Below are 21,653 nucleotides of genomic sequence, written 5' to 3'. Positions count from 1 at the left end.
TCCTTTTTCTATGTTTGTTCCGCAGTGCAATTATAGCAGTGGGACATTTATCACTCAACAAAAACTTCCACAACTCGTGAACAAATTCAATGGAACGTGAAATTGTGCACTTCATTTGCAGCAAAAAAAATCAATTGACGCAAATGGGTGAATTTGTGGGTCTATTTAACAACGAGATGATCAACATTCTATCAGCACTTTGTCATGTGTCGACTAACTCTGAAAATAGTCCAGCTACCGAAGCCTATAAATACGCATAAACTAAACGTTGGGTGCTTCATTGGCGAGCACATCCATACTTTACGGTCTGTTTACCCAACTGCATGTTTTCGGTTTCCCATCAAAACAAAAAAGGATGAACCAATTTTTGCTGAACGATTATCTGGGCCGACGCAAAAAAGTGAGTGTACGTGACTGTGAAATTGGATGATTTGCGTTGCCTATTCCTAAAGCAAAGCCATTCATTTCACTCTAAAATATACAGCCGCCCTGCTCGTCACACTCTCGGACCCCACACAGTCAATACCCGGTCATGTGTAGGCGTTCGAACCAGAACTCGGTTGGTGGTGTCTCTCACTACTGGTGTTCTCGCATTCTCGGGGGGTCAGTACTAGGAACAGAGGCCCCATTCACCCCGAACCAAATCTAGCCTAACCTCATACCGAATTTGGATGGGGCGACAATTTATCTTCTGCTTGTGTTTGTGATTTATTGTCGATGAATTTGTCGTTCTCGGTGACGATAAAATTGTCTTCGTGATGCAGTAATGCTCTGTAGAATTTATTTGAATTTAGTCTCGGTTTGATGGGCCCTTGAAAAGATTTTTAGTGAAAAACTATTCAAATGAACAAAAATTAATGATTTATTAGCAGACATGTCCGCACTGAACGCATACAAATTCTGCTCTTTGGGATTTACACCATCGAAAATCATTTGCAAACATTGAAAATAATCTGATAGAAGGACGTTGAAATTATCCTAAATGTCACTCCTGTCAAAAACCGCACTGCAGTTCCACACGCATAGTTAACCTTTCAGGACACGCGCTCATTTCATACAAAAACTGCACCGCGCTCGCGCTGTATACGACGAGCAAGGGTTTTTGAAAGTGTTGTACTTTTTACAACGGTACGCGTCCTGAAGAATTTAAGCTTGATTTAAAGTGAAATTCACTGAAGTGATTTCATCCGGGTGAAGAACTCTGCGCGCTCAGTGGCGTTTCACCGATTTCGCCGGTTTCAAGAACATGGCTATACGTAGCACCGATCACAACACAGCCTCCTTTATCGACTCTGACCCTACCTGGCGATGGTCAAACTGCGCCCAAATCTTCCCGTAATCAGCAATGTACGGTAAGCTCGTCCTGCCTATGTTCATTAGGAAGTACCGGTAGCGAAGCTTGTAATTGACTTGGAAAGATTTTCTAACTGAAACTGCCTGCTACGAACTGCAGCGTACGTATGTATACCGGTTCATCAACAACAGTCGAAAGCAATACTCCAACACAGCACCAAAATCCATGTACCTTTTCCGGGAAGAATTGGATGAAGCCAGATCCGTGCTTTCACGAACGAGATGGCGACCGTTGCTTTCAATCTGCTAAGTCCTGATGAAGAACCGGAAACGTTAACCTATACCAGCTAGCACCAATGCTCGATGAACGTGGAATACTACGTGTGGATAGTAGAATTCAAGCGGAAAAGAACATATCAGCCGAGGCAAAGCAGCCTTTTATCCTGTCAAGAAAACATAAGTTAATTCATCTTATCAAAAGTTCCTGCATGGATGCCCTGAAGCCGTGGTCAACGGCAGCTGTATCATGTCCCGAAGCAGCGCATCTTTGTCAAGACAGTTGAGAAGTGTAGAATAAAGCGAGTCCAACCACACGTGCCAAGAATGGCTCCATTTTCGTCTGCTCGTTTGGTGTCGTTCGTAAGGCCGTTCAGCTACGTAGAGTTAGATCTCTTCGGCCCACTTCTGGTCGAATTTGATAGAATTAATGCCAAGAGGACTTGAGCTGGTTTCGCAGACCGAAAAGGCCCGATTGACAGCTGCAATCCGTCTTTTCAACTCGCGGGTAACATCATTATCGCACGTTACTAGAGTACCAAGACAAACAAATTCGCCCACAACATTAAACTTTTCACCACCTAGCGCCACTTCGTCGCCACTAACACGGCAGGACCGACGTTGACCATTAGCAATCATGTACTTGGTCTTTGTGGTGTAAATCGTCAGTCCAAACCTCGCAGTCTCCCTTTTAAAAGATATGAACGCAGCTTTCACGGCCCGACGGTCGATCACGATGAGGTCGATATCATCGGCCAAGTCCAGGAGCATAATGAACGGTTCTGCCCCTTTACCTTCAATAGCTGCTGAGCAAGGAATGAAATTATCAGCAAATTGAGACGAAAAACGGCGTTTTCCGAGCAACCGATTTTTTCTGTGTTTACTTTTCCTGTGAGAAATGTTTATCGGTCGTTGCTGTTTGTCCCCGATCAAAGATAGCCGAAAACTGGATATCGCTCTTTTCATTTTCGCTATCCAACTTTATCGCCTGCAAAGTTATCACGATAATTACACAGCGCAACATTTTTTTGTCTCAAGAGCAAACTTATGTGTCTCCGAAGGATTTTGGGCCGCTGAATCCGAATCCGGGCTCAGATTTGCTCCAACACGTCACAATTTTGAGCTATACCTCAATTTATAGGGCAAAATATGCGATTTTGGGCATTTTTGACTGCAAGCCATTAAGCAAAAAAATATTTTTTTTTAAGCAATCAAAAGGTTAATTGGTCAATTAACATCTAAATTAACGACTCATGCAAAATATTTCATTTTACCTAATTAAATTTGATAGATTTAAGCATTTTATGTTAGTATGAAAACTTGCATGCAACTTTTGGAGGGTGCATAAGTCGTTAATTTAGATGTTAACTGACCAATTATCCTTTTGATTGCTTAAAAAAAATATTTCCTTGCTTAATGGCTTGCAGTCAAAAAAGCCCAAAATCGCATATTTCGCCCTATAAATTGAGGTATAGCTCAAAATTGTGACGTGTTAGAGCAAATCTGAGCCCACATTCGGATTCAGCGGCCCAAAATCCTTCGGAGATACATAAGTTTGATCTTGAGACAAACAAAAAGTTAATTTTTGTTACGCTGTGTTATCAGATGGCAAATAACAAAAATTTGCCGCTAACGGGATTCGAACCTAGACCCTCAACAAAAATGTGTATGAGCGCGCACCATAACTACTCGACCACACAAGCTGCTCGAGAGAGGACAGAAATTTTATACATAAAAGCTACAGCCGGTGACGACGGGACTACGGAAAGGCGAACAAAGAGCAGAAAGCAAACTAGTCAACTTTTCATTGCTGATGATAATCGATTTTCGGCGCTGCTGAACGAGCGAAAACACATTCTCGGGAGAAACCCGGGTCTGAATTTATCGCACGTCTTTTTTCGCCGATAATGCGTGTGGGAGAGTTTTCTACTATCGCGATCGTGATCGATAATTTCATTCCCTGCTGCTGAGCGTGCGCAGTCCACCGAACATCGACGGTAAGAGTTGTTTGCTGCTATTCTGTGCGCTGCTGCCGATTCAGTAGATGCAATGGTTGCTGTAGCATGTATTTATGATTTCGGAGATGCCTCAGGAGTTTTCCGGGTTTCCTTTTTCACACCAAACACGCAATCACATCAAAACTACCTTTATTCTCGCGGACAAATTAGTTACACCTGAGTTTTATTCAAACGAACACCGCATATTCACTCGATTTCGAAGCGTCAAGCGTCGCACGAATCAGTCTAACCAGCTTCGCCGGAAAACTATGTTGGATCATAATCTGCCATAACTCCTTTCGCTTCACTTAATCGTACGCCGCCTCGAACTCAATAAACACATGATGGGTCTGCAAGTTGTACTCGCGAAATTTAGCGAGAATCTGATCCGTCGTTGATCGGCCCTCACAAAAATCCGCCTGTTGTTCACCGACGAAGGACTCCTCAATCGGCTTCAGCCTGTAAAACAGAATTCCGGACAAAACTTTGTTCGCTTCAGCGTATTTTGGCTTTCTTGCAACCTTTTTTGCCATTGTGTACCAGTTATGGCTAATCCCATAAGGAGTGCATGCAAATAGTGCGATAAGAAACTGAAGTGAAAAAATGTATCCATAACTGGTACAGGGTTCTTTACATTGGCACACGCTGTTCTTTTTGTCTTTCTCGTACACTAAGTGTACTGGAAAGGCTATATGTTCACTCCAAAAATGACTTTTTGATAGAAGGCCCGGAGGGTCAAATCACATATACCAATCGACTCAGCTCGACGAATTGAGGTGATGTCTGTGTGTGTGTATGTGTGTGTGTATGTGTGTGCGTGTGTGTGTGTGTCTGTATGTGTGTGTACAAAAAACTCACATCACTTTTTGGCAGTAAACCTCATCCGATTTCAATGACCGACGGTTCATTCGACGCGGAATTTGGTCCCATTGTTTCCTATTGAAAATGGTTTGAATCGGTTCAGCCGTTCCGGAGATATGGCCATTTAGGTGTTCCGGAACGGTACCCCAGGAAGGGACCAGATATGAAAATGCATCAAACCTATGCATGCGACACATTAAACCACGGCATTTTCGATAACCTGATGAGCGGTAAGCAGAAAAATAGTCTAAGACCATATCGGAACCGTTAGTGTTCCGGAACCGGTTCCGGGTGTCCCGCCGGAAGTGGCAAATATCAAAGTGAACCAAACCCATGCATGAGACACATCAAACCACGGCATTTTCGATAACCTGATGAGCGGTAAGTAGGAAAATAGTCTCAGACCATATCTGAACCGGTAGTGTTCCCGAACCGGTTCTGGGCGTCCCGCTGGAAGTGGCCAAATATACAATTGTACCAAACCCATGCAAGCGACACATCAAACCACGGCATTTTAGATGACCTGATGGACAATGAGCAGGAAAATCATCTCAGACCAATCTGAACCGGTAGTGTTCCGGAACCGGTTCTAGGCGTTTCACTGGAAGTGGTCAAAAATACAATTGAACCAAACCCATGCATGCGACACATCAAACCACGGCATTTTCGATGACTTGTTGAGCAATGAGCAGTAAAACCATCTTAGACCATATCTGAACCGGTAGTGTTCCGGAACCCGTTCCGGGGTTCCCGCCCAAGTGGTTAAATCTGAAAGAGAAACAAACCCGTACATGGTTCACATCAAATAGCGGCTTTTTAGATTGCCTAATGAACGGCCAGCAAGTGTTTCGGAATCGGTTTTGAGTGGCCGGAAGAGGCCAAATGTAAAAGTAAACCAAATCCAGGCATGTGACACATCAAATCGTGGCTTTTGCGATAACCTGATGAACAGTTAGCTAGAAAATAGCCTTACGTCACACTAAAGACAACTGGTAGTGTTCCGGAATTGGTTCCGAGAGTCCCGTAGAAATTGTCAAACCCTGAATGTGACTTGTGACACCTTCAATTTGCAGCGTTTTTGGTTAACCGATGAGCAGTTAACAAGACAATAATGTTAGACCATATTTGGTTCAGCCGGTAGTTACCCGGAATCAGATCCGGGTAGTAAAATGTAAAATTTAACCAAACCCATGGATGCGGTACATCAAATCACGACCAGTCTTGTAAACATTCGACACTTTTTACTACCTTCATTTCGTTAGTCAGTAGAACGAAGATCAATAAACATAAGAAAGGGTCAAATCAATGTCATCTGACACGATGACATGTGTCTAATTCTAGCTTTACGCATAGATTCTCAGCCAATTCCGATTATGAATGTTAATAGTTTATTATTGCATGTTGCATTGAATACGACACACAGATGGGCAACATAGCTATTATTATGGAAGAAGACAGGAATAACAAAAGCCGAACCGTCTCCCGAAGCCGCTATCGTGGTGAAGTGCATTCGTTTGACATTTTTGTTTCGAACAGTAGTTTGATTGCTTGTGTTGCGAATGTCGGAGACAAAGGAGGCCGAATATCGACGAAAAGGTTCAAATGACTGTGATATCTAACAAGACTGATCACGACTTATCGACAACCTGATGGAAAAATAGGGTCAGACCACAGATTCCCGGTAGTGTTGCGGGTTCAGCTATGGCTTCGAAAGTGGTTTGAAGTAAAAGTGAAACAAACCCATTCATGCGATATATCAAATCGCGGTGATTAGGTAGAGGTGAATAAATAGCAATAAAATATTCTCAGACCATAATTGGGACAACCGGTAGTGTCATGGTCCATGACTCATGGAATCAGATCCGGCTATCCCACCGGAAATTACCAAATATAAAAATGAACCAAACCCATACATACGACACATCAGATCGCAGATTTTTTGATAATCTAATGAACGGTTAGCAAGAAAATAGCCTTAGATCACATTAGAGACTAGCTGTTGTGTAGCAGAACCAACGTTCATGTGAAAAATTAAATCGTGGCTTTGTTTAATGGCCTGATAAACATTAGGTATGAACAACAGTGACGAATAGGTCTAAGTTCTTATATATGAGAACAAAATATAGACAAAACTAAAGCGATCTTATCAAATCGTACCATTTCAGATTCCTAAGGTGTAAATTTATAGCAGGATGGGTCAACGTTGAATGGAAAAATAAGAATTTGATCGCGTCAACAGAAGATGGTGACTGTTTTAAGGAATTTTGAGCTCTAAAACTATGTAAAATAAGTGTATTTGGTATGGGAAATATGTTCGGAGTCCACCAGATTATCCAAGATAGCGGTCCAAAGTCCAAGGTAATGGCCCAGTATTCAAGTTATTGGCTATTTTATAGGATTTTTAATTCTTGCGCTATGTGCATATTATGTTTGAAAATATGTCCAGAATTCAAAATTTGTAGTCAGAAAACCCAAGCTGTTCGCTGTTTCACAAGGTCTGCAATATGACTATAGTTTGAATGGGGAAGAATGCCGGTCTTCGTCCAAAACTGGTAACCAGAAAATCATAAACGACATGCCAAAATTCAATACGGCGACTATTTTATGTAATTTTAGGTGCAGAGTCCAAAAATGAATACCAGAACATCCAAGATGGTGTCTCAATGTTCAAGATGACGGTTAGTTTAGTTGGGGTAGATATCCGGAGTCATAAAATGATGACCGGAAAATCTAAAATGACGTTTCAAAATTTTGCGGCTTCATGACACTTGTTTGGTTTGAGTTTTGGATCGTTATCTTATATTTTCTGAATATAGGATGTTATGCTAATATAAAATGTATCCATATTGAGTAGATTTAGCAAGCAGTATTCATTTTGTATTTATGTCAATGTCATCAACATGTCGCTCGAGTTTTGTTAAAAGGATATTTTAAAGCACGAGAAAGGCACCATCACCGCTAGGTGGATTAATTAGGGTTTTTTTTTTAATAGAATGAGAAAATCTGCAACAGATATCCAAGAGGTGGTTCCTCGTGTGATGTGGGGATCGATCAACTAGAAACTCATTCGCTCTCTTCCTTACTTTCGCGGTACGCCCGTTAGGAATGACTTCGAAAGGGGGAACCGTACACTCTAATCTAATAGTAAGCGTTCCACCACCTACCATCTTAAGTAGTTCACTCTCCCCTGGAGGCTAGGGTCCTGGCTAGTACTTAGACTACTCGTTGAACTCAAGCTCCTGGATGGGGAAGGGGGGGGGGGGCAACTCAACTAGCTGTTGTTCGGCTCGCCATTCTCTCTGTAGTTCAAGCACGATTCGAAAAACCGTGGAAGGAGCCCCTGTACACATCCTTTCAACAATGTTGTCAGGAGTGATATCTCTACCTCATACCTCCTGTATACTCGACCTTTGCTCCACGAAACGTGGACATTCAAAGAGCACTTGCTCTGCGGCCTCGTCGCAGTTTGCACACTCCGGACATGCGGGGGAACCTGCGTGTTCGAATCTGTGCAGATGCCACCTAAAGCACCCATGGCCTGACAGAAATTGAGTCAAGTAAAAATTCACCTCGCGGCTAAAATATAAACGACTCATAAAAAAGTGATCATTTTCCGTAACAAAATCAGAAATTGCCAATAAAGAAGTAGGGGTGGGAGCAATAATAAACTATAAAATTTCCATAAACAAATCAAAAAGTGCATAAATAAATCAAAATTTCCCATAAATAATTGATTTTCGAGCAATAAAAAACGTCGGAATTTCCACGAATAATTCAATAATTGCAATAAATAACTACATTTTTTCCACCAAAACAGTTACAATTTTCCATAAATAAATCTGATTTTTCCATAAATAATTTAAAAATTCCCAATTGAAAAACATCAAAAAAGCAATTGAAAATTTAGCAATAAATAGGAAATGATGGTCAAGGTAAAAGTACCGGCTGAGCCATGCGGCGAAGCCGCATAGAGGATTGAGGAACTGAGGCGGCAGAAGGCCGCCGATGTTTCCGAAATCCGATGCGCCGTAACTGCGTCGATTCGGTTCTAGGCAATCCACAGATCCAAGAATTTGCCCGGTATAATGCGAACAGAGATGTTATTCCTTTTTTAAGTCCGACGAGCGTTAGCGAGTTCGGACAGCAAGCGATTGTCTGTTAAATTGCACAATAGTTTCAGTCTTTCTATCATAGTTCTATAATGTAGTATGTTCGAAAATTTTTGTTGGAAAAAATTTAGTTTTTTATTGCAATTTTTGATTTATTTGTGGAAATTCTTACATTTTTTATTGCTAGAAAATCAATTATTTATGGGAAGTTTCGATTTATTTATGCGCTTTTTGAATTGTTTATGGAACTTTTCTAGTTTATTATTGCTTCCACCCCTAATTATTTATTGGTAATTTTCGAATTATTTATGGAAACTTTTTAATTTATTATGGGACGATTAATTGGCTGCCTTCACCTCGCCACGGCCATGGGGCCTGCTCGTCCACTTGGACACGCTCGGTATGAACCTGTGTGTCCATCTACCCTTGCTGGAGGAATCCCATTTTCTCTGTCACTTTAGCATAGACGAGGTTCTGGCCTCTTATGTCGCGTCGCTCGAAGCACTCTTCATCCTGTGCCCCCACTAAAGCTATGCACACATACCGCGTCCTTTGAGACCGTGCGGTATGCGCTCACCACCCTAAGCAGGGCCGGATCTAAGGGCCCCCACAAAACCCTTTTTTGGTTGCTTACATTAACTTTATTTGTCATATTGCTCAAGTACTGTTCGAAAATAAAGAAAAAACATTTTTGCTCCTCTCCCGAGGGGCCCCCATATCCGTTCGGGCCCCGGGCCCCCACAATCCTTAATCCGGGTTTGACCCTAAGTCACATAAGCCTGTGGGTACTCTCAAGTCACTTCATGTTTCGATTAACCACTAGCGCTTTCGACCATGCAGCGGCGCCATACCGTAGTATGGAGACCGCTACTGCCGCGAGCAGCTGACGCAAACGAGAGACTATTGCCGAGCTATTTGACATTATCTTAGACAATGTCATTATCGCCATGCTTGCCCTTTTGCAGCCATATTCTACATGGCTTCTGAATTTCAGCTTATCGTCGATCATGACCCCAATTGCTTCAGTGAGCGCTTAGAGTTGATCGTGCACCCGATTGTGGTGACCACTGCCTGCTGTTCAGACTTGCGGTTGTTTACCACTACTGACGACAGGCACAGCGAGCAGCGGCGGAGTTACCTTCGGGGCAGGATTCCAGGACGAGACAGGCACAGGTGGGAACAGCTTTCCTTTTCAGGCTCCAGGATCGACTTTCGGACGACCGACGACCAGAGCAGGTAAGTGATTCACCAAGTAATACACTCGCGCGCGTTTGTTATCCGAAACTCAATTTATTAACTTAATAACGTGTATTTCAATAATTTTAAACTACAATTACTCTACTTCACTTTCACTAATGTTGACGTTGTCCACTCGATGACGTTTTGATGAGCAAAAAGAGACTGACACATGTCACCGAAGTTCCTTATATAGCAAGATATCCCGGAAGAAGGTGTGCAGCCATGAGATATCTCCTTCATTCTCCTTTTGGGCCATGATCTCAATCGACGAACGGGGGATGACCTTGTTTTGACGACGCGTCTGCTCACAAATAGGTGGCGCACGTATGTAATTTGTTCCCTTTTCGTGGGTTCACGAACATGCTGGCCCCTTCAGGAACATCGTTTCTGACAGCTTAGTCGATGATGATGATGACGAATCTCGATGATGAAGTGTCATTTCTTTTGCGTACTCGATGATCGTCGTTGTTTTGGTTTGGAGACGTCAAAAAGATTGAGCGGCGAATTTCTGCAAAACATCAGACCCGGTAGCGGGTTCAACTAAAATTAAATGATAAGGACAGGTGCTTACCTGGTCCTGTTAATTAACAGGCCTTGAAAGTTTCATTTTAGGTACTACTATGACGGACGGTGCGGCGGAAGAAATTGAGAAAATTTGGTCGTTTTCCCGAAGAGTTGCTGTGTTGGTGCTGAAGATGCAGTCGTGAATTTATTCGAACACTTGCGTTTGGAGTTCAGCTTGCTCGTGTTGGTCAAACGATGATGAGGTTGGTAGGAGACATAGTTTGTTTACCGGGCGAAGAAACCGACCAGATGGTGTTTGGAGCGTTACCACCCTCACGATGCCGTCCGCTCCAGGATGAGTTTGATGTATTCTCGCTGTTGGCCAATGCATCGGAGGGCAATTTTCATCGCGTATAATTACAAGCTGGTTCTCCTTTATTTCAATGGGAGGTGAGAGCCATTTGGATCGTGGTTGCAGTGTGGACAGGTATTCCAAGTGCCACCTTTTCCAAAGTTGCTGGTACATTTTTTGCACGTGATGCCATCTGGAGAGTCGGTTGCAGGCAATTTCTGTGTAGTCGGCATCAGGAACTGATTTCAACGCCGATCCAATCAAAAAGTGCCCTGGTGTCAACGTTTCGTAGTCCGAAGGGTCGTCAGTCAGTGCAACGAGCGGGCGTGAATTCAGGCAGGATTCTATTTGGCAAAGAAGAGTTTGCATATCATCGAAGGAAAGAGTGTTTTTGCCGAGGACTCGTATGAAGTGCTTTTGGGCGGAATAGATAGCAGCCTCCCAGAGACCGCCGAAGTTTGACGCTTTCGGAGGGTTGAATTTCCAGCGAATTTTATGCTCGTTGCATTCCTGGGCTACGGCGTTACGGTACTCCTTGCTGTTCACCAATTGTTTTAGCTCGTTAGCGGCTCCCACAAAGTTTCTCCCATTATCACTGTGTAGTTCGGTGCATAATCCTCGGCGAGCCACAAAACGACGGAAGGATTGTATGAACTTGGCTGTGCTCAGATCTGGGACCAACTCTAAATGCACAGCTTTAGTACAAAAGCATACAAAAACAGCGACATAGGCTTTTCCTGGTGCTGCACGGCGATGTACAGGTTTCAGATGTACAGGTCCCCAGTAGTCTACTCCTGTTATTGAAAATGGTCGACTCAGGTTGGTTCGTGATGCTGGTAGTTCCGCCATGAACTGTTCCAGCATTCGTGGGCGTGCTCTGACGCAGGTAATGCAGTTGTGGACCACGACTTTGGCCAAACTTCTGGCCCCTATGACCCAGTACCGTTGTCGAAGTAGGCTTAGCAGAAGCTGGGGTGCTGCGTGAAGATGCCGTTCGTGGTAGTTGTGGACCAGGAGGAGAGAAAATCGGTGTGATCTTGGAAGAAGAATTTGGTGCTTGGCATCGTACGGTTGCATGGCACTTCCTAGTCTGCCACCGATTCGAAGAAGGTTCTCAGACGAAACAAACGGGTGAAACCACTTCAAGCGGGATTTCGACGACACTGGTTGATTTTTCTTCAGCTGTTTCCTTTCTTCGCTGAAGGCTTGTTGTTGAACCAAACGAATGATGTTGTGCTCTGCTTCGATTAGCTCACTAACATGGAGAAGGAATGATTTGGCTCGGTTGTTTGGTGCTGATCGGCAGTGGTGGAGAAAACGGAGGCAATAGGCGATCACCCGGATGAGACGCTGGACATTTGAGAATCTTTCGACGATTTGGTCAATGAATTGCGGTTCAGGTGTAGACGGTGTTGCTGCTATTGACGACCGACGTGCTTCCTCCATTGCCTCCAAAGGTTGCTCAGTATCCTCACGGGCCATTGGCCATTGTTTTTGATGCTGTTGTAGCCATTGGGGTCCGTGCCACCAGAGGTTGAAATCGACGATGGTGTCCGCAGCCAGTTCACGGGAAAGGCAATCCGCAGGGTTCTCCAGACCGGAAATGTGATGCCACGAGCAGTTAGGTGTTGCAAGTTGAATCTTGGATGTTCGATTTGCTACAAAAGTGTTCCAGGTAGCAGGTGAGGCGTTGAGCCAGCAAAGGACGACAGTGCTATCTAGCCAGAAGTAGCATTTTGCGTCGAGTTGCAGCGACGATTTGATTTTCTCGTACAGTTCAGCAGCCAGTAATGCACCGCACAGCTCGAGACGTGGTATGCTAAGGCGCTTAAGGGGTGCTACACGTGATTTGGAGGACAACAGGGCGACCTTTACTAATCCACCAGGATTGGTGGACCTAACATAGGCACAGGCACCGTAGGCAAGCTGCGAAGCGTCGGCAAAGATGTGAATCTGTATGGTTTCCGGTTCAGGTAGGAGGATGCATCGATTAATGCGAAGATTGTTTAGGTTTGGTAGCAGCTTTTGGTAGTTAGTCCATCGTGTCTGATACTCCATCGGTAGAACCCTATCCCAACTCCATGGTGTCCCGTCATCGTCCTTTAAGGTCCACAGGTTCTGCATGAACACCTTGGCACTGGTCACCGCTGGTCCTACCAGTCCAAGTGGGTCGTAGAGTCGAGCAATGAGAGAGAGGGCGATTCTTTTTGTAAGTGGATGATTGATTGCATTTGAAGGTGATTCGATTTTGTAGCGGAGGCAATCCGTCGCAGGTTCCCAATGGAGTCCTAGCGTTTTGATGACCTGGTCTCGATCCAGTTCAACAGAGTTTTTCAGAGCGCGGTTTTCAGGGGGAATCTCGTTGAGCACCGTTTCGTCGTTCAATGCCCATTTGCGGAGTTGAAATCCACCCTTCGCTGGGAGTGCTTCTAGCTGATTTCGGAGTTCAATTGCTTCAGATGCATCTTTTCCACCAGAAAACAGGTCGTCCACGTAGAAATCCTTTTTCAACACAGGTTTGGCTAGTGGATGATTGGAGCCTTCATCTTCAGCAAGCTGCATCAGCACCCGCGTAGCCAGGAACGGCGCACTTGCGGTCCCGTAAGTTACGGTTTGAAGTTCGTGAGTCTCCAGAGGGTGTTCCGGAGAGGGCTTCCATACAATGAGCTGGACTGAAGTGTCACGAGGGTCGACGAGTATTTGGCGGTACATCATTTTCACATCGGCGACTAACATGACAGGGTGCTTCCGGGATCGCATGATGATCGATCGGATGTCCTCTTGAACGGTAGGTCCCACCATGAGAGCGTCGTTCAACGATGGGCCCGTCGGAGTTTTACACGATGCATCGAAGACAACCCTTAGCTTCGTAGTGGCGCTGTCTTCACGAAGTACAGCGTGATGCGGGAGATAAAAACGTTTACCAGTTGACTCTTCGTATTCGTGAATGCGCTTCATGTGTCCAAGGCTGCGGTACTCGTCGATGAACTCTTTATATTGGTCATGCAGCGCGGGATTACGAACCAAGCGTGTTTGTAGGAGATGAAACCGACGAACAGCAGTGCTGCGATTGTCGCTAAGTTGGTCCAGGATGTTTTCCTTGAAGGGCAACTGGACTATGTATCTTCCTTCTGGAGAGCGTGACACGGTTCGGCAAAAATGTTCCTCGCAGGCTTGCTCTTCGACGGAATATGCTGTGGGTGAATTGCCTTCCTCGATTTTCCAAAACCTTTCCATTAGTTGATGGAGGTCGGCGACGGTAGCGATGTTCGCCACGACTGGGGTACTGTTCGTAGTCACGGTTGACTTCCCTGAGACGACCCATCCAAAAACGGAATTCACCAGCACTGGAAGTTGCTCGCCGAGATGGATGCGACCTGGTACACGGAACAGTTCGAAAAAGATTTCTGCGCCAAGAATGATGTCAACTGGATAGGTGCTGTCGAACGCTGGATCCGCCAGTTGAATTCCAGGTGGAAAATTCCATGACGAGGTGTCCACGGACGTAGCAGGTAGGTCGACGGTGACTCTGGGAAGAACAAGCATTTCAACGGCGGTGGAGTACTCACCGACACGTGATCGTATGGTGGCAGAGAACTTCTGCTTGGCCTGAGTGGAAGATTGGCCGATACCGCTGATTGGCAGGTAGATTTTCTGTCGCTGGACCTTCATGCACTGCGCAAAACGTTTTGTGATAAACAGCACTCACTTCCTGAATCGAGAAGGGCGCGCCCAACGTGTTCAACGCCGTTGTCGTCAACAAGGATAATCATCGCTGTAGCCAGCAAAACGGTTTTCTGTTGGTGGCTGGCGGACGCACAACTAATAGCCTCCACAAGAGCAGAGGCAGAATTGATCGGAGTATCGCTGACTGGCGAAGCTGACGTGAGTTTTTGCTGCGGGGGGCTAACATGTTTCGAAGTAGCCTGGGACGTTGAGTCGCTGGAACAGAGTAATGTATGGTGCCGGCCTCGACACTTGTGGCAGTTTGTAGACGAGGAGCAATCCTTGGACTGGTGCCCCCTTCGCAAGCAGTTCCTGCAGAGCTGATGTCGACGAACCTCCTTTTCCTTGTCTTCGGTTGATAATTTTGAGAAGTTCCCGCAAAGGTACAGAGGATGGTGTTCCGAGCAGACGAGGCATTTGCGAGGGCTGACCTGATTGGCACTGTGGCTCGAAGCTGAACGAAAGGTTGGCTTTCTCACTTGAGCAGAGGACGGAGTATCGACGACCTTTGTTTGGATGGATTGTAACACGGTGACGCGTCGCTGGATGAATTCAATCAAGTCCTTGAACTTGACGGTTCGTTTCGAAGATGAATGCTCCTCCCAGTCCCTCCTGGTTGTTGTATCGAGTCGGGTGCTCAACATACGAACGAGCAAAATATCCCAATGCTCTGTTGGCTCCCCAAGCTGGTGTAGAACCTTCACATTGGCCTCAAAACGCTCCACTAAGTTGTGAAGTTCCGCTGCCGACTCACGTTTTAACGCCGAAAAATCGAAGAGTGCATCCACGTAGGTTTGCTTCAGTCTTGCTGGGTTTTGGAAGTGCTTTAGAAGCAAATTCCAAGCCACGGTGTAGTTATCGGCACTTAGTGGAATCGACTGGATAAGCTGAAGCGCCGACAGCGATAGCGATGAGCGCAAATAATAGAATTTTTGTATATTAGAGAGATTTGTAGACGAGTGGATCAAAGAGATGTACAAATCGTGGAAGACGAGCCAGTTCTCCAATTTTCCGTCAAAAATGGGAAGCTTGACATCCGGCAATCGCACCTGCGATGCGGACATAGGGAAGTGCGCCACTGATTGAGTAGGAGATGGAGAGCTTTGGTTCACATGCGATTTATTGTGGGCTAGTAAGAAGCCCTTGACCCGGAAGTAGGACGCTTCCAGCGTCGTCCGTTCTTTGATGAGATCCTCCAGAGAATTCTCGTCGAGCGATTCGAGTTCGCTTTGTGTCGTGCTGTAATCTTCCCACAGCTTGGTCAGGCTTTCCAGGCGGACGGGAATCTCATCAGCCTGCGTGTCCTCGTCGAATTCATCGACGAAAAGCTTGATGTGGGTGAGCGATGCTGTCAAGCTCTTCACCCGCATCTTGAGTGTCTTGATGCGTCGTTCGGTGGCCATCACGGGTAATTGGTATTCTGGGGACAAAGGTAAAAGCGAAGCACACACAAGCGAGAAAGTAGGGAATTTGGACTGCTAATTACCTGCGAGAGGCAATTTTATTGCCTTGTATTTCCAAATTCAGCTACGATGTTTCACGTTAGAAGGTTCTCGATGCAGAAGCAATGGTGGCGATGGTCGATCTTTCTAGAATCCCCCAGGGATCAAGTGGCGACTCGTGAGCACGGGATTGCCGGACGTACGGAGTATCGACGTAATCCGGCTCGAAGGACCAGATGACGACAGGCACAGCGAGCAGCGGCGGAGTTACCTTCGGGGCAGGATTCCAGGACGAGACAGGCACAGGTGGGAACAGCTTTCCTTTTCAGGCTCCAGGATCGACTTTCGGACGACCGACGACCAGAGCAGGTAAGTGATTCACCAAGTAATACACTCGCGCGCGTTTGTTATCCGAAACTCAATTTATTAACTTAATAACGTGTATTTCAATAATTTTAAACTACAATTACTCTACTTCACTTTCACTAATGTTGACGTTGTCCACTCGATGACGTTTTGATGAGCAAAAAGAGACTGACACATGTCACCGAAGTTCCTTATATAGCAAGATATCCCGGAAGAAGGTGTGCAGCCATGACATATCTCCTTTATTCTCCTTTTGGGCCATGATCTCAATCGACGAACGGGGGATGACCTTGTTTTGACGACGCCTCTGCTCACAAATAGGTGGCGCGCGTATGTAATTTGTTCCCTTTTCGTGGGTTCACGAACAACTACCACCTCCGTTTTGTGGTGCGTGAGTGCCAATTGTCTTGACCTCATCCAGTCCTCCACTATGCCAATTGCGTAAGTTACTGTCAGTTCCACTTCCTCTACCGACTGGCACACGCTGTAATAAATACTCAAAGTATTTTAGGCTCCGTTTCTATATTTTTCCTGTAAAGTTCTTTTAACATATTGTTGACATTCGTTGATCTTCTCGTTATTTTTATACAATCAGTTTTCCTTACTTACTTACGATAAGGCCGGGGTGGCCTCTGCTGTACATTACTAGACGGCTACTGCCGTCTCCATTCCACTCGGTCCATGGCTGTTTGTCTCCAGTTCCGCACTCTGCGTAGGGTCCGCAGATCTACCTCCTCTTGGTCGACCCACCTAGCTCGCTGCGCTTCACGTCTTCTTGTACCGGTCGGATGACTCTCGAGAACCATTTTTGTCGGGTTGCTATCCGACATCCTGATGACGACCCGCCCACCATCCTCCTGATTTTTGCGGTATGGACGATGGTTGGTTCTCTCAGCAACTGATGCAGCTCGTGGTTCATTCGCCTTCTCCAAGTCTCGTCTTCCATCTGCGCTCCGCCGTAGATGGTACGCAACACCTTCCGTTCGAAAACTCCAAGGGCGCGTTGGTCCTCTGCACGTAGGGCCCATGTTTCGTGCCAGCGTTTTGTAGATGGTTAACTTCGTGTTACGGCGAACTTTATTCGATCGTAGAGTTCTGCGGAGTCCAAAGTAAGCACGATTTCCTGCCACAATGCACCTCTGAATGTCTCTGCTGGTGTCGTTGTCGGCGGTTACCAGTGAGCCCAAGTACACGAATTCTTCAAGTGCCTCGATTTCATCACCGTCGATATAAATTCGGGGTGGCGGGCGCGCTGATTACTCCCTGGAGCCTTTTGCCATCATGTACTTTGTCTCCGACACATTAATTACTAATCCAATTCGTCTGACTTCACTCTTTAGTCGGATGTACGTTTCCGCCGTCGTCTCAAATTTACGAGCAATAATATCAATATCATCAGCGAAACCTTCTTGGCTGAATGGACTTCGTGAAAATCTTTCCACTCGTGTTATCCTCGCTCTCCTAATTACACCCTCTACTAAAGCAATGTTGAATATGCAAGCACGAAAGACCATCACCTTGCCGTAACCCTCTGCAAGATTCGAAGGGACTCGAGTTTTCCTTAGGTAGTGCCATAATTGGTACAGGCACCCTATTTAAAAATAATTTTAGCTTGCTGAAAAGAGTCAGTGAGACCCGAGAAAAAACAGTAATAGAAACGAAAACCTTAAGATCGATCCCCAAGTAACACACTTGTCACAGAAGAGTCACGGCGGTGCAGGTTTTTGTTGCACAGAACTCACTGTGACTTAATTTTAGCAAGTAAGTTTTATTTGTTAGATGTAAGGCACACCCGAGCAGAAGAAAATACCAACAGCATAATAAAATATGTTATTTTGGCTTAATAACTGAATAACGGAATCAGTAATTTTTATGTTATTAGCATAACATATTATGTTATAAACTTGCCTGTCATAAGCGGCAAAATAACAAATATCACAACAAAAAAAATGTTCCTGGAAGACCAATTCAATAACATGTTTTGTTAGATCAATTACAACCTAATAACAGGAAATTTGTGAACTTGTTATTGTTCATCACATATTTGTATATTCTCTATAGTAGAATAATAACTAAACTTGTTTTACAACAAAATATATTATTGAAATGTTATCTTGTGGATATATCCCAATATTTTGAACATAACAAAATAAGATTTCCCTACAAAACATGTTATTTAAAAGATATATTTTGTTAAGTAAACAATAACAAATAATGATATGAAAACAAACTATGGGATTCTGCTGTAATCAATTTGCTATTCTCTTCTGCTCGGGCAGTGGCTAATGCTCAACAAAAGCCTGCGTCGCCGTGATTCTTCTGTGGCAAGTGTGTTACTTAGGCCTTCAATGCATGACGACTTTTATATTGGGGCCAAACTCATGAAAGTGAAGCATTTTGAAATTTCAATTTTTAGGGGATCATGATTTCTCATTCTATCATAAAAAGTTCACCAGAAAACGTTTTCAACTTCTCGAATCAAATACTGTGTCCAAGTTTGTAAATGTACTACATATTTGCGAAACAAATTCACGCAATGCTTGCTAATGGTAGGAGTATTTGACACGGAAACCAATCGAATTATATCAAATCGGAACACTCCTCCTTCACGAAGAAGCTATCTCTTGTTCAAGATGGGATAGCTTTACAAACCGGCATCTGCTCATGTGATCAATACCGTTAGGAAAACATTGTGTACATCATTCAAAGTAGCATCAAACACCAACGGATTGAAAAGATGCAAGAGTTTCCTATGTGCTTCTGAAAACTTCCCAATGTGAGGAGCTACGAATACAAATTAAAGCGAACTCTTGATCCTCGACGGAAAGTGTATTTCTTTCATTCCGGCTGAGTGCCGGTTGCAAACCGATACTAAGAGAGAGTAGAAGAATGGACTACCAGCTTCGGAAAATTCAATAAGGTAAGATTGGCGAGATATTTCTCCACATGAATACAAAACGTAGCACAGCACCAGGCCCATGTAGTCTAGGGGGTATTGATTGGTGGTGGTGCTGCTGCTGCTGCTGGAGTGTGTTTGCAAATCCTACACAATTCCACATTGATTTAACCGGAGGGCGGCAAATAAATTGAAATTCATCGGGTAACTCAGCAATCGAGGAGCGCTAACGAAAGTAAATTTTGCCCTCATGCGGCACGTGTGAAATGCTGTATTACTTACACCGCAAAACGGGGTAACGTTGATCCCTATTTTTGTACCAGTATATGACATTTTCATATAAATTTATTATAGTATTATATATTTGGCTGCCTAAGTAACAGAACAGTTTATAAATTTGTTAAAACAAAATATCCATTAGTAGTGTTATTAGAAGTGCGAAGTGATTTCTGCAAAAACATATGCTTCCAAATAGCTCATCAGAACGAGAGCGATGAACACTTCTAATTCCCTGAAAAAGATGTTATACACACCGAAACGTCGGATGAAGAAGAATATCGAATCGTTTGATTGCATTTGCAACTGCTAAGCCGAAAATCATCCGGATACCTCAGTCGAAAGCTGCCTTCCATAACTAGTCCTTGTATGAATTTAAGATTGGTTAAGATAACAATTCAACAATAGCTCATACACTAGGATTTTTTTTTTTTGAATCATCAGTTTATAACAATACTTCCCCGTTTAACGGTATATGTTTCCTTTTCTGCAGAAGCGTGATTCTGCTTCCTATATTCCTCACCTTTGATTTCTCTTGTATACGCATTCATTGGAATCGTGGATCCTATTTCATTTGAATTTTCGTGCAAGACACAAACCTTCATTAGCATTTCATTTCGCAATTTCACTTCCTCAAGCGTGGTGATAGGTACTGGGCAGTGACAACAGCCATAAATAAAACATTATGCTACGCGTCATAATCTACTAGTGAAGTAGGGCTTTCAGCGGGCAGCGCTAAGTGGACCCCAATAAATTATTTCTAGATGCTTTTTGGCCCGGTGGACGATTCTTTGCTCAAACGGAGCTATTCACCCCCAGTAATGTCCTTCCACGCTGAAATGTTTAAAGCATTTTGCCACGCTGCTGTCACTCAGAGCTGTCTTCATCCAGAAGCTTGTTACTATTTACTTTTTCGGTTCACCTTCAACAAGGTGCGGAAGCAGGAAAAATTCACGCAAAACCTGTCTTATTCCATGAATTTGCATTAACATGTTTCACACCTGATAATGTATCAAAGGTCTTCCGCTTGTTTCTTCTTTAGGTAGGAAAAAGCAAACATGTAATGTTATGCAGAGCTACGCAGCAGGTGAAAAATGAAGAGAGTGCTCTTTGAGTGAGTATCTGATATGAATGTTGATGGTTTCATTCCATTTATGTTAATCTACAAGTTCAAGGCAACAACGTATGAAGTAACGATGCACTAGAGCGGCACAAAAAAGACCATAAGAAGAATTTCTAACATCACCCTAGAAAATGAAAAAGCTGGCGAAAGATGATTACATACAGCCGCAGTCCTATGGCCCATACAACCAGGCAAACCGGCTAACCGTAAGCAGTATGGGACCCTACATGTAAACAGAGTCTGCTAGCCGAGCTTCAGTGCTTTTGCACTTACATAGCAAAAGATAATCCTTAGCAGCCGCCGCTGGAAGTGCATGCAGGTCCTCCTCAAGCATGGTCTTTTTTATAGAATCAAAAATTCTGATGATCAGATACCCAAGAGGTGGTTCCTCGGGTTATATGGGTTTCGACCCACTAAAACTCACGCTCTCTCTGTTCCTTACCTTCGCGTACCCCAAGTAACACACATGTTATATAAAAGTTACGACAGCGCAAGTTTTGGTTGTATAGAAGTTTATTTTACGTTATTTCAACACAATGTTAGAATAACGTAAAATAAACTTCTATACAACCAAAACTTGCGCTGTCGTAACTCTATTATAACATGTGTGTTGCTTGGGACATAAGTATACTGTAATAGTAAGCGTTCCATCAGTTACCGCCTTAAGTTGTTCACTCTCCCCTGGATGCTCGGGTCCTGGCTAGTACTAAGACTACCCGTTGAACTCAAGCTCCTGGATAGGGAGGAGGGTAACTCAATTAGCTGTTGTTCGGCTTGCCTTTTTCTCTGTAGTTCAAGTACGATTCGAGAAACCGTCGAAGTAACGTAATTCCACTTGTCCGCCCCGGTACACATCCTTTCAACAATGTTGTTAGGCGCGATACCGCTACCGCATACCTCCTGTATACTCGGCTATTGCTCCACAAAACGTGGGCATTCAAAGAACACATGCTCCATTTTTTTTTCTGTTCGGGTGAGCCACTGCGACCAGTATTTAGATCTTCTGTGGCATTACCCGTATCCTTAGTATTTAATGCATGTCGTACTACTCCATTGTCATTGAGAGGCAATGAAGCATCGATTTCTGTATAGTTCCTGTTTTGTTTTCCCAGAGGTGCAAGAAAGCGATTGCGATGAAAAGGTACCGTTATCATAGAGATTTAAATCCCAGTGAAAGAGCGCCCCTAATCAAA

General features: G+C 44.2%; 1 protein-coding gene across 1 annotated transcript; it reads right to left on the bottom strand.

The window, feature by feature from the left end:
- Positions 1 to 3,874: 3,874 nt before the first annotated feature.
- LOC115261646 (uncharacterized) lies at positions 3,875 to 15,760 on the bottom strand. The gene is made up of 3 exons (XM_062857691.1): positions 14,369 to 15,760; positions 11,701 to 14,306; positions 3,875 to 4,025 (listed from the first exon to the last, which is right to left on the bottom strand). Exons 1-3 carry the CDS (start codon positions 15,758 to 15,760, stop codon positions 3,875 to 3,877), a joined length of 4,149 nt encoding a protein of 1,382 aa, XP_062713675.1.
- Between the last annotated feature and the right edge of the window lie 5,893 nt (positions 15,761 to 21,653).

Source organism: Aedes albopictus, chromosome 3 (genome assembly GCF_035046485.1).
Source record: "Aedes albopictus strain Foshan chromosome 3, AalbF5, whole genome shotgun sequence".
Lineage (NCBI taxonomy): Eukaryota > Metazoa > Arthropoda > Insecta > Diptera > Culicidae > Aedes > Aedes albopictus.
This window is presented reverse-complemented; position numbering and strand designations above follow the sequence as displayed.

Bases quoted from the DNA above. Each gene is read 5' to 3' on its own strand.
- LOC115261646 (XM_062857691.1), bottom strand. From the start codon at position 15,760: ATGGCCACCGAACGACGCATCAAGACACTCAAGATGCGGGTGAAGAGC. The intron at 14,307-14,368 runs GTTGGGCGCGCC...CGTTTTGCGCAG, and splicing joins ACGACAACGGCGTTGAACAC to TGCATGAAGGTCCAGCGACA. The intron at 4,026-11,700 runs GTACGATGCCAA...TCTGTTTTACAG, and splicing joins CTAGGAAGTGCCATGCAACC to GCTGAAGCCGATTGAGGAGT.